The 13865-nt window shown below is 43.8% G+C and overlaps 1 protein-coding gene across 1 annotated transcript in view; it reads left to right on the plus strand.

Moving 5' to 3' along the window:
- The first annotated feature begins 8532 nt into the window (after window positions 1–8532).
- Window positions 8533–13865, plus strand: part of LOC143660029 (NACHT, LRR and PYD domains-containing protein 13-like) — a 44112-nt gene continuing 38779 nt past the window's right edge. The window contains 1 exon segment of the mRNA XM_077133377.1: window positions 8533–8653. Within this exon segment, the coding sequence (XP_076989492.1) occupies window positions 8533–8653 (121 nt within the window).

The following is a 13865-nucleotide window of genomic DNA, read 5'->3' on the forward strand; positions in this document are numbered from 1 at the left end:
TGGCAAAGAACTGCACATGATCAAACCTAACTTTTGATCATGGAGGGATATGGTAGTTAGGATCAGATATCAACTTGGCCAGGTGATACCCCATTGTTCTGTTGCTGTGGACTTAAATCATCTGTATGTGAAATTCGTCTATGGCTGAATTACATTTGCAGTCGGCTAAGGGGAGTGCCTTCCACAATGAGTGAGGTTTAATTTAACTAGCTGCAGGCTTAGAAGAGAGCTCTGCTCCTCAGCATACTCCATCTCAGCACTCACAGTTCAGCCCAGACGTTTAGAGATGTAGAAAGGAATCACTGGGGGAAAGCTGTTTGAACCCAGAAGCCAAGAAGGAAGAGAACCAAGAGAGTGAGGCAAGCTGCAAGTCAAGAAAAAAAATGTGCTTCAGGGAAAATGTTTGGAAACTATGCAAGTGTCCATTGATAGAGCACTAATTGATTATATAACAGTCCACACATACTCTGGAATGTTCTGCAGCAAGCAAAAAGTGCTACCTTTAGATATGTTGAAATGGACAAGGTGATATATAAGTTACTTAAAAAAGAGACATTGGGGGAAAATATGGTTTTGTGGGTATATGATAACATATCTCTGGGAGTATACAGAATACAGATTTCCTGTGGGGTGGGGAAGAGGGTGGCTGGGCTCAGAGGTGGTAAGGGAAATATTCTGTGCATTTCCTTGTACCTTCTGAATTTTGAATTATGTGAAGATGCATGGCACAGAAAAGAGTTAACATAGCAGGCTTCAGACTGCCATCCTTAGGAAGGTCTGCTTGCGGGGTTTCCCACCATTTGCAGAATCGATAACAGTGGGTCATTGTTGCTAAACTGGTCGTGTAAACAATGCGGTTTATACTGAACCTCTGCTTTTGTTCTGAAAGACTGGAATTTCAGTACTTGCTATGCATAAGATGTCCATATGACCAGTCCCCAGTAAAAACTTAGGGCTCTTAACCTCTAAGGAGCTTCCTCAATGGACAGCACTTCACATGTGGTGGTGTTGGGGGAATGAAGCATGTCCTGTGTGAATCCACTGGGGGAGGGCTGTGGGAAGCTGGCACCTGGTTCCTCTGGACTTCATCCCATGTGCCTTTTCTCTTTTGTGACTTTGCTGTATGTCCTCTTGCTGTATTAAATCCTAGCTGTAACAGTATATGCTGAGTCCTGCAAGCTCTCGTAGTGAATCACAACCCTGATGCAGTTACTCAAAATGTGACGCATTAGCCAAAACTTGTGCCTATTATTTATATTAAATGCAGATCACCATGAATTTAGAGGAGAATAAAGACTCTAGCCAGGGGCTTTTATCACTGAAAAATGCGACCTTGGTGGGGGGTTGACATATGTGGTAGTTAGATTCAGTGTCAACTTGGCCAGGTAAAGGCACCTAGATCTGTTGCTGTGGACATGACCCAATGGTATGTGAACCTCATCTGTTGCTGATTACATCTGCCATTGGCTAGGAGGCGTGCCTGCTGCAATGAATGATGTTTGACTTGATTGGCTGGAGATGAAATGAGAAAGCACAATGTAGCACTGCCCAAGCAGCTTAGCACACCTCAACTCAGCACTTGCAGCTCAGCCCGGGCCTTTAGAGATGCAGAAAGAAATCACCCCAGGGAAAGTCGTTAGAACCCAGAGGCCTGGAGATAAGGCTGGCAGAGATTACCCTGTTCCTTCCCACGTAAGAAAGAACCTCAATTGAAAGTTAGCTGCCTTTCCTCTGAAGAACTAATGAAATAAACTCCTTTTATTAAAAGCCAATCCATCTCTGGTGTGTTGCATTCTGGCAGCTAGCAAACTAGAACAACACCCATGTAATCCTCATCTTCAAAAAGTAGCTGATGGAGAGTAGAGAGTGCTGCTTTTGGACGTAAGCATATCTGGTTTACATACCACCTCTTGTAAAGGTGTTCATGATGCCTGTCCAATCGATGACAACCCTTTATCTCTCCTATCACAGGACGGAGAGCCATTTTTTTTCGAGGGTTTGGGGCTGGATCTCTCTGGTCATTGTCAATGTTAAGGTGAGACCAAGTTTTTCCTTCTGGAAATTTGAATTTGGCATTTAGAGTTTACAGATGCCTGCCACTTGAGCTTAGGGCAACAGTATTCAAGACCTGAACGTAGCTCTTGGTATCTACAGAGGTATGGAAGGAGAGGCATGCAAAGAGACAAGAACGAAGCAGATACACAGGGAAACAGAGGAAACTTCCATCAATCATGCTTTTCCCATCTCTCATGAAGCTTCAATAGACTTTCTGGCAGCAGGTTCCATGAAATACTCTCGAGTTTTTAACATCTCAGGTATCAGTTGCTACTAAAACCTCAAACACTGGACTTGGGAACCCGACGATATAGACACATTTTGGAAGAATCCCTTACTACCTGAACTCTTGCTGTTGCTATATGATCTCCAGGAAGCCGAAAGACCAATATATGGGATTCTTTGCTATCTGTAGATTTTTCTTACCCTAGTTCAATTTGTAGCCAAGGAAGCTTTAGGATGATGGCAACTTTGTCCTGAAACATCCCACTTCAGGCTAAGAGTCTAGGCTCTGAGGCTGGAGCAGCCCAGGTTCCCTCCTAAACTCCTTGACTAATAAGCAACATGACTGTTGGCAGATTATAACCCCTGTGCTTCTGTTTCTTCCCTATGATATCCAGGCCACACAGTACCTGCTCATGGGGCTGTGAGAATCCTCAGGGAGGTGGAACCACTAAGTATGGGTGAGGCAGTGGCTGCACATAATGACTGACAATTATTCAGGGCTTACTTTTTCTTCATCTTTTTGCATGGGCAGGCATTGGAATCGAACCCAGATCTCCGGCATGGCAGGTGAAAACTCTACCTGCTGAGCCACTGTGGGCCGCCCTCAGGACTTACTTTTATAATAGAAATACTCAGAGGGAATTGACAAAGGCGCCCAGAATCAAACGCATGTTCTTTCCCTCCACCCCCTGCCTCCAACACTTCCACCAGCACTTCTTTCTTTTTTTCTTCTTCCATCATGTTTATTTTGGGCTAGGAATGGGAGGTGAAAAACTCAAATCACGACAGGGCAGAAGTTTTCTTCTTGATCCCCCTTGCTATTTATACACTATCGCTTCTATGAGTTGCCTTTTAGTCTGATCTTTTGACATTCATTCCCAATATCTGATGACTTCCTGGAGTCTTCACTTCAGTTGCCAAGTATTGGGCACTGACTCAAGGGTTGACCTTCCACATTTCACTGCAATCGGTTTGGACAATGGCGAGCATCCTGAGCATGACCACTTCTCAAGTGCTCCACCCCAAGGTCTTTGCCTCACACCTTCGCTCTACCCTCCTTGGGTCCATGTGAGAGCTGTGGGGCAGGGCTGTGCGCAGTCGGCCCGGTTAGGAATGCAGGAGGGTCACGCCGAGGGACAACTCCAGGAGCGAACAAGTTGTTTACCTGTTATGTTTGAACTTCATAAAATAGATTATTGAAGGATTCTGAACAGATCTGAGGGATACATTGGGAAAAAAACACATGGGTTAATAGTTGTTGAAGTGAAAAAAGAAGCATTAATTAACTGCAGTGGAATGTAATATTATGCTATGTAAATCTGCAGCGAAAAATACATCTAGGCTCAAAGTAACACAAACACTGATTATTAATTTAACTAAAAATGATTACCTATATCAGAAGATCAGGGTATATAAGAGCTCATATATCCCAATGAAATTAATTGGGGAAAAAATCAGCAGATAAATATATTATTTGGAGATAAGAGATCAGTAGTTTTATTTCTTTTAACTATTTCTGAAAGGTCTAGGAGGTGAAAGGATGAGAAAGAAGGAAGGTAGACTGGAAAATTTAAGGCGGGTGGGTTTATTTCTGTGCTCCCAGGCAGAGCTCACCGAATCCAAGATGGAGGGAGGTGAGTCTGCACCTGGGTGATGGCGTGGGCGGTTTTTAAGCAAGGGGGTCAGGTGACATCCGGAAGGGGCAGTTCTCCGGAAGTCAGGTGTCCGGAAGGGGCGGTTCATCAGTTCCGGAAGTCAGGTGTCTGGAAGGGGCAGTTCCAGAAGCCATGTGGGGAGGGGTGACACAGCCTCTGCAGCTCCAGTTGCAGTGCCCTTCCCCATTCCCCTGACCTAACATTCCAGCCTTTTTTGTGACAATAGGGCATCAAGGTTCTTATGGCTACTTCCTGCTGCACTGGGGCAATGTGGGGTTGTCATGGTCAGGGGAGGGAGGAGGTTAGCTATAGGAATCAGGTGAGGAGGGTAATGGTGCAGGAGCATTTGGTTGGCTGCTACCCGGGACAGTTCCTTCATGTGTCCCTGAAGGAAGGTGAGGAGGCAGGGAGCTAGGAGGAAAAAGAGACAGATTAGGATAACTGGTCCTAGTAGTGAGAGGAGCCATGTTACCAGGGGGGAAGAAAACCAGTCTAAGGCAGAGTTAGTTCCTTGTTTTCTGTGGTAGAGATTGTCTCTTAGTTTGTTCAATGTGTGAATATTTTGTTCCACCAGAGCTGACTCGTTGACGTAATAGCAGCATTCCTCTTGGAGGAATATGCATGTTCCTCCTTTTTTGTCTGTCAGCAGGTCTAAGGCCCGTCGATTTTGAAGAGTTACCTGGGCTAGTGAGGTGAGTTGACATTGTAGAGGAGAGGGATTCTGAGGTTGATTCCAGGGCTACCTGTAGTTGAGTCTCAAAGTTTTGAGAGGTTAAAATACCATGTCCCAGCGGCCCTCCTGCTGCGGCTGAGGCTGCGACTGAGGCAGTTACCAGGATGGGAAGAAAGGCAGCCCTTTTGGAGCGAGGAGAGGGAAGTAGCCAAGTTAGTTTGGACTCCCCATAGAGGGTCAATTGAGGAACAATAGTTACCAGGAAGCATGGTCCCGGGGCAGTGGAGTTAAGGCACTTGGTAAGGGTTCCACTACACCAGAAATATTTTCCTTTGGGGGCATGGGTGGTGTCATGGATAGTGATGTTAGTTTGGCATCTATTATGAAGTTGTGTCTGATTTGCAGTTGTGTGTGTGAGGTAGCAGGTTTTAAGGGGGTAGGGAAGGTTATTAGGCTCTGGTTCCCACAAGGGGATGTTCTTTAGAGTGGTATGGCAGGAATCAGGGCTATGATTATGTATTTGGGTTAGATTTCTAGGGACAGCTGCCAATAGTGACCTATTTAATGATGCACAGAGGAAACAGTGGGTTACTTTAGGGAGTATTTGTGTTTGCTTGAGGAAATGTAAGGTTTGTTGGAGGATTTGGAGCCATGTAAGAGAGGCTGGTGAGGCAGAGGTTTGGGCAAGGTGGCTGAAGAGGCTCTGCTCAGCTTGCAAAACGTTGACAGACACCTGGGTAAGTGTAGGATTAATGAGGGCATAGGCAGGGATTGTGAAGAAGGTGTATTTAAGGTCCAGGACAGAATAATGAGTGGTGTGAGGAGGTATGTGTGAGAGAAGAGTGTATGGATTGGGAACTACTGGGTAGATGGTGATGACAGCCTCATTAATTAGTTGGAGGTCTTGGACTAAATGGTAAGAACTGTCAGATTACTTGACAGGCAAGATGGGGGTGTTATAAGGCGAGTTAGTGGGTATGAGGAGTCCTTTTCCCTTGAGCTGGTTAATGATGGGCTGGAGTCCTTTCTGATGGGTTATGGAGATAGGATATTGTGGCCTAGATGGGGATGAGGATGGATCTTTTAGTCGGATAAGAACCGGTTTATGATGGGAAGCTATTAAGGGAGTTGAGGTATTCCATACTTCCGGGTTTACTGGGTGAGGTGGTAGGGGAAGAGCGGGAGGGGTGGAACCCTGAGTGGAGGTGGAGGCCACACATAAGGGTAATAGTAAAGTTGTTTGGGGTTTTTGTATCCAGTGAAGTGAGGCCCCTAACTTGGTGAGAATATCCCACCCCATTAGTGGGCTGGGGCAAGAAGGCATCACCAGGAAAGAGTGTGTAATGGGGTAACCTTCTATTAAACATGTAAGTGGTCCAGTAGTTAAGGGGCACAAAGGACGGCCATCTATGCCCATAACTGTGACCTGGGAAGGAAGGAGTTGACCTGAGTAGGAGGGGAGGAAGGAGAAGGTAGCCCCCATGTCCACTGAAAAGGAGGTGGACTTACCTGCTACCTTGATTGTTACCCTGGGCTCGATGAGGGTGATCGGGGTCACTGAGTCCAGGCATTGTCAGTCATCGGTGGCCAGGCCCAGGACTGCCAGTGGTGGGTCAGGGGTTGGAAGGATGGCCCCTCCACAGCCAGGCGCCGAGGGGCAGTTACTTTTCCAATGTCCCTTTTTTCCACAGAGAGGGCATGGTCCCTTGGGTGGTCGAGGATTGGGGCACTGGCAGGACAGTGTCCATCGAGGCCACATTTGAAGCACTTTCTGGGCTGTAGATTAGTCATAGCCAGTGTCTTGTCAGTTGAAGTGAGCCGCAGAGCCGCAATCAGAGATTGGGTTTGTAAATTCGCCCTTCGGCAGTCCCGGGATTCCTTTTCCGCCCTCTCCAACTCATCACAAGTATTAAACATTTTAAAGGCCGTATTTACCAGGTCACGAAAAGGGGACTGAGGACCGTCCTCAATTTTTCTAAGCTTGTGCCTAATGTCTGGGGCTGACTGGGATATAAAATGTGTGGCTAAAACGGTTTTACCAGCCTGAGTCAGGGTCTAGGTGGGTATATTGGGAGAGGGCTTCTGTGAGCTGGTTTAGAAAAGTGGCAGGATTTTCTTCAAGATCTTGAGTAATCTCCCTCAGCTTATGGAAGTTTACAACTGTTCTAGTTTGCTAGCTGCTAGAATGCAATATACCAGAAATGGAATGGCTTTTAAAAGGGGGTATTTAATGAGTTGCTGGTTTACAGATCTAAGGCTGAGAAAATGTCCCAATTAAAACAAGTCTATAGAAATGTCCAATCAAAGGCATCCAGGGAAAGATACCTTGGTTCAAGAAGGCCAATGAAGTTCAGGGTTTCTCTCTCAAGTGAGAAGGCACATGGTGAACACAGTCAGGGTTTCTCTCTCACCTGGAAGGGCAAGTGGCAAACACAGGGTTTCTCTCTCAGCTGGAAGGGCATGTGGCAAACACAGTGTCATCTGCTAGCTTTCTCTCCTGGCTTCCTGTTTCATGAAGCTCCCTGGGAGGCATTTTCCTTCTTCATCTGCAAAGGTTGCTGTCTCATGGACTCTCTGCATCTCATGGCTACATCATTCTGCTCCCTCTGAATCTCTCATTCTCCAAATGTTTCCTCTTTTATAGGACTCCAATAAACCAATCAAGACCCACCCAAATGGATGGAGACATGTCGTCCCCTAATCCAGTTTAACAACCACTCTTCACTAAATTACATCAACCAGGGAGATGATCTCATTACAGTTTCAAACATACAGTACTGAATAGAGATTATTCTACCTTTATGAAATGGGATTTATATTAAAACATGGCTTTTCTTAGGGGGCATTCTTCCTTTCAAACCAGCACATTCCACACTCTGGCCCTTAAAAAAGACATATTTTTCCCATATACAAAATACATTAGTGTCATAACAATATCAGAAACCTTAAACCTTTCCATAGCAATGCAATGAAGTACAAAATTAGAGACAGTATAAAATCTCATCAGGTCAGTTACAGGCATGGTCTGTCCTAAGGCAAAATTCTCTCCATTTGCTCTGGACCTTTGAAAACTCATAACAAGTTATTTGCTGCCAACATACAAAGGAGGAACATTCATAGGATACATAGACACACTTCCATAGGGAGGATGGAACACAGGGGTCACCGGACCCATACAGTTTCGAAAACCTGCAGGGAAAAGTCCATTAGATTTGAAAGTCTGAGAGTACAACTTTATGGGAAGCTTTCTGCACGCCACCTATGAGGCATGCAAGCATTTTGTCTTGCCTAATGCATCCGTTTCTCCCCACTGGGGTGTCAATCTGATAGTCCCTCCCTGGCCCTTGGTCTGGTACTGCCTCAGCCCCCACTGGCACGGTGTGGTCAGTTATATGCACCTGGTTAGCATGAGCCCTGGCCACATTGAAAATGTGGTCCATCTCATTGGTAGTGAGGGAATAAGAGCAGATTATGTGGATATCATGCCAGGAAGGTCGTAGGCATTAGCCAGATATTGGAATTCTTTAGTATAGGTAGTTGGGTCGTTAAAGAAGGAGCCCAACCATTTCTCAATGTGTGAGAGATGGGCCAGGGAGAAGGGAGTGTGTGCTCGGATTAGCCCTTCAGGTCCTGCAACTTCCAAGAGGGGACAGAGGAAAGTACTTTTTGAGTGGGTATGGGAGCTTATGGGTGAGGATGGCAAGGCTGTTGAGGACGGTGAAGAATTAGGCGGTGGTGGAAGAGTCAGTGGAGAGGAAAGAGGGTGGGAAATAGTGCATAGTGGTGGTTGGAGAGCTGCTGGAGTAGAAGGAGAAAGGGAAGGAGAAGATGGTGGCTTGATAGCTGCTAGTCCAGAAGGGGGAAAATAAAGATAAGATGGTGGTGGGAATGCTGCTGGAGTGGTGGGGGGGAAAGAAGGACAAGATGGCAGCTGAAGTACTGCCGGAGGGGAAGGAGGAAGTTAGGGACAAGATGGCGGCTGAGGTGCTGCTGGAGGGGAAGGAGGAAGTGAGGGACAAGATGGCGGCAGAAGTGCTGCCGAAGGGTGAGGAGGGTAGAGCTGGGGAGGAGAGGATAGTTTCCCTAGACCTGGTGGAGGCCCTGGTCGTTTAAAGGGAGATGAATTGAGGGGGTAGGAAAAGGAGGAAGTTTCATTGGGATGTTTGTTTAGAAGTGGGGATTTGGGGGTTTCTCCAGCTAGGAGAACCTGGGCTGTGGAGCAGGAGGTACAAAGGAAGGGGTGGGAGTGCAGAAGAAAGAAAGCCTGGGCATAAGGAATTTCAGCCCATTTGTCATTCCTCTGGCAGAAATTGCAGAGGTTTGAAATGATATTAAAATCAAAGGTCCCCCCCTCAGGCCAGTGAGAACCATTATCCAACTAATACTGGGCCAAGCCTTTTACAAAAGTAAGTGAGGCGTTCTGGCCGGATGTCTGGCAGTAAATCCAGTGTGGATAGGTTTGTCAGGAGACAACCCAGGGGAGTATAGGGTTTGGTTTTTGAGGATTTATGGCCCATACTGACGGGTCTCTGAGGACAAAGGACTGGCTCAGGGGATGTTGGCATCCCAATGCCCCGAGAGAGAACTCGGAGCTCTTATGAGTGGGGGCTCGTCTCCCCAGGGGACGTCTCACCCTGGTTTGAGGCCCTTTCAGGTCCTGGACCTGAATTTGGGAGGGATAAGAGAAGCAGGGCGTCCCCACAACTTCTCAAGTCCCGGGAAAGGGAGTGATGCTCCCGGGCGTCCCCATTCACCTCAGCCCTCGGAAGAGAACCTGACGTGAATTCACGATTTTTGGAGGGTAATTAACAGACAGGCTGTCTTGGAATGTGGGACCCAGCAGCAGGTCTAGGAGGGAAGGGACTTACCCAATCTGTGGTGGATACAGTGGTAGGCCGAAGGATCCCTTATCGCTGGCTTTGTGGAGGAAGGAGGAGAGAGGAAGCCGGGGCACCTCTGGCCAGGCAGGCAGCACCCATGCTCCTCTCCTGGGTTTCGGCACCAAGATGAAAGGTTTAGGAGGCGAAAGCGTGAGAAAGAAGAATGGTAGACCTGGAAATTTAAGGTGGGCGGGTTTATTTCTGTGCTCCCGGGCTAAGCTCACTGAACCCAAGATGGAGGGAGGTGAGTCTGCACCTGGGTGATGGCGTGGGCGGTTTTTAAGCAAGGGGGTCAGGTGACATCCGGAAGGGGCAGTTCTCCAGAAGTCAGGTGTCTGGAAGGGGAGGTTCTCCGCAAGTCGGGTGTCTGGAAGGGGCGGTTCTCCGGAAGTCAGGTGTCTGGAAGGGGCGGTTCTCCGCAAGTCGGGTGTCCAGAAGGGGCGGTTCTCCGGAAGTTGGGTGTCCGGAAGGGGCGGTTCCAGAAGCCATGTGGGGAGGGGCAACACAACCTCTGCAGCTCCAGTTGCAGTGCCCTTCCCCATTCCCCCAACCTAACAGTTTCTTCTGGTAATTTTTTTTTAATGTCATGGGACAGTGTGTGAGGGATGGGCAGGCAAAATGGAGCTTGTGGGGTATTGTCAAGCATAGTTTCAGTGGAGTTTTTAAAAAAATTATGTCAAAGAAACACGAACATTCTTAACATATTCTGTTCTACATACATAATCAGTAATTCACAATATCATCACATAGTTGCATATTCATCATCATAATCATTTCTTAGAACATTTGTATCAATTTAGAAAAAATAGACAACAGAAAAAAATTCATACATCCTTACCCCTCCCTTTCTTTTTTAAATTTATTTATTTTTTATTTATGATACATAACCACATGCAAACACAAACATTCTTATCATATGATCATTCTGTTCTTGCTATATAATCAATAATTCACACTATCATCACATAGTTGCATATTCATCATCATGATCATTTCTTAGAACATCTGCATCAATTCAGAAAAAGCAATAGAAGGAAAACAGAAAAAAAATCATACATACCATACCCCTTGCCCCTCCCCTTCACTGATGACCAGCATTTCAATCTACTAAATTTATTTTAACATTTGTTCCCCCTATTATTTATTTATTTTTAATCCATAGGTTTTACTTGTCCATCAATAAGGTAGATAAAAGGAGCATCAGACACAAGGTTTTCACAACCACACAGTCACTCTGCGACAGCCATATCATCACACAACCATCTTCAGGAGACATGGCCACCGGAGCACAGCTCCACAGCTTCAGGCAGTTTCCTCAGTGGAGTTTTTATTTACAAATACTTTCAAATGTACAGGACAGTTACAAAAATAATACTAACCCCATATAGAGAAGTCCAATATCCCCCCTGCCCCCAGATACCCAATTTTAATATTTTGCCACATTTGCTTTATCATTCTATCTGTCCAGTCTATCGATCCGTCCATCTGTCTGTCTATGTGTTATCAATTCACTTTCTGAACACTTGAATGTGGGTTGTATACATCATGTTCCTTGAACACTTAATACTACCACGTACATTTCCTAATAAGAAAATTCACTTATGTAACTATCTTAAGTGCAGTTATCAAGCTCAAGACATTTTTTTCCTTACTTTTTTTTTTAAAAAAGCTTTTCATTAGAGAGCTTGTGGGTTTACAGAACAATCATGCATAAAATATAGGATTCCCATACCAACACTTGTATTGGTGTGGAAAATTTCTTACAATTAATAACATTTTTTTGAAATTCTATTTTTTAACAATAGTTAAAACTGATGAAAGATCATTAGTCATACTATAACTATTGTGCAGAACATACGTAGGGTATTTCACCCCCATATTCTGGACCTATTATTTTTTCATGCACGTCTTCATTTCATTTCTCACCTATCCTTATGCTGGATGGAGGGAGTGTCAGTCACAAGGTTTTTACAATCCCACGGACACACAATAAAAGCTATAGAGTTATACAGTCATTATCAAAGATCAAGGCTATGGGATTACAGTTCAATTTCAGGTTTTCCTTCTAGCTATTCTAATACCTCAGAAGTGAAAAAGAAGTATCTATAAAATGAGCCAGTTGTCATATATCATAATCATTTGTTAAATCCTGATTTCTCAGTGATATGTCCTCCCTCTCATTTGATCATTCTCTCAATCTTTGGGGGTACGGGGCAATGGCCATTTGAACTTCATGCTGGAAAGGGTTGTTGACTTTCTGGGGTAGGGGAATGAAACTGGTTGATGTTCTTGGAGATACGGGTACCTCTGGGTTTCAGGGCTTATCTGGCCTAGGAATTACCTGGGGGCCTTACATTTCCAATAAAATTAACTTACTAAGTAAACTTCTATGGAAGCTCAAGAAATTTAACATTGACATAAAGCTTATAGTCTATACTTCAATTTTTCATACATCTTCAAAGTGTCCTTTGGGGATTCTTTTCCTCCATTACTAGATCCAATCTAAGAACATGTATTGCATTTAATTGTCACTGTTTCTTTAGTTGCTAATTATTCTTTTAAATTGTGGGAAAATATATACAACATAAACTCTCCCATGTCAATCACTCCCAAATGTAAAATTTAGTGAGATTACTCATATTTACTTTGTTACAGTACCCTCACACCTTCCATTACTGAGGTTTTCCTATCTCCCCAAACAGAAACTATGTCAACACCCTATTCTTTCTGCTTTCCTGCCCCTGGAAACCTGTACTCTTATTTCTGTCTCTATGAGCTTGCATATTCTCTGATATTTTCTTTGAAGTTATCATAGGGCTTAAATTTAACATCTTAAATTCTATACCACCCTCATCTTCTTAGATACCAACTTAACTTCAATGGTATACAAAAACTGTTTTCCTATACCCCTCCATTCCCCCACCTTTATGAATTTCTTATCAAAAATTGCATGTTTATACATTATGAATCCAAAACCACTGATTTGTCATTACATTTTTTTTTTTACTTCCTGTAGGAAGTTATAAGCCAAAAATTTAATTGTCCTGGCATTTAGTTTCCCCAATGCCCTTATCCTTACTGGAGATCCTTATTTCTTCATATAGCTTTGAGCTACTGTCTGGTGTGTGTTCCTTTCAATCAGGATGAAGACACACCATCCATATGATCAGGGAACAAGTAGAAAACATCACCCAACCAATACAATATTTCTAGATGCTGCAGACATCCAGAAAAAGGAATACTTTTCCCTTGCTGGGCCATTTCAGTTTGATTATTACTTATGAATCTTACATGTTGTGATTCTATTTCATATAATGTACAGTAAAATTATTAATAGGGAAAGTCATAAGAGTACATAGATTAGAATAATACTGTAAAAAACAAGGTGCCATCTGTCATGAGAAAGCCAAACAAGCTAATCCTTTATTAGGGGGTACACAGTCAGTTAAGTCATAGGTAACATTTTCATTGTTAATGAATTTCCCATGTATTTCGGGAACAGCATAATATTTAGAAGATAAGACAAAAGGCAGTACATGAAAAGCACACACTGTTTATGTAGAAGTATTAGAGAAAAAGTAACTTGTCCTATACAGGCAACATTTGTACAATTTATTTTAGGGTTGTCAGTTGCACCCAGGATGTATTGGTTATACACTGTGAAAACATAGGTCTCCACATGCCACAGGAATTAGTAGTTAGTAAACGTTGAGCATTTTCTTTTTGTGTCAAAGTACATAAATTTTTCATTGAGCAATTTGTCCAATTAAATAGATGACTTATTTTTTGAGTCAGGTTTTAAGAAATCAATAATGAAGACTTAAAAAGAGTTAAAAATTGATTATCAAGCTTTAGCTCATTTTGATGGAGCAACATTACAGTAATGGGTAGCCACTGGGCATTGCTAGTTAATGCCTGGGCAACCTTTTGCCCAGCGCTTTGTAATTGGCTTGATAATGATTCTAGGTTTACAGAGTTCATCATTCCAAGTCCAATTCCTGCCCCTCCTAATAGGATATCATACCAAGCTCTTTTTCTATGTTTACAGTTGATCAGTGGGGAAAATGTGCTATGAAATTGAAGTATATGTTTATTAAAAGCATGTGTTACATTGACACAAGATTTAGGAAGCCTAATAATTTGTGGTTGCTGTGGACTTTTATTGTAAAGTTTGATAAGTTTTATATAATTTCCCCACCCAATTTAATTTTTCAATAGGAGCGGCATTAGTACAAAATAATGTGATTGAATTATTAGGTGTAAATAAAAGATCATTCCTACTTGGCTATCATTAGGAATATGATTAGCACATTCACCTTTTAGCTGAGTTATATAATGTTTAGGAGAAGGACGTGGTAGTAAGGCATCCTACTAAGA

The sequence above is a fragment of the Tamandua tetradactyla genome, chromosome 16 (genome assembly GCF_023851605.1).
Source record: "Tamandua tetradactyla isolate mTamTet1 chromosome 16, mTamTet1.pri, whole genome shotgun sequence".
In the NCBI taxonomy this organism is placed as follows: Eukaryota; Metazoa; Chordata; class Mammalia; order Pilosa; family Myrmecophagidae; genus Tamandua; species Tamandua tetradactyla.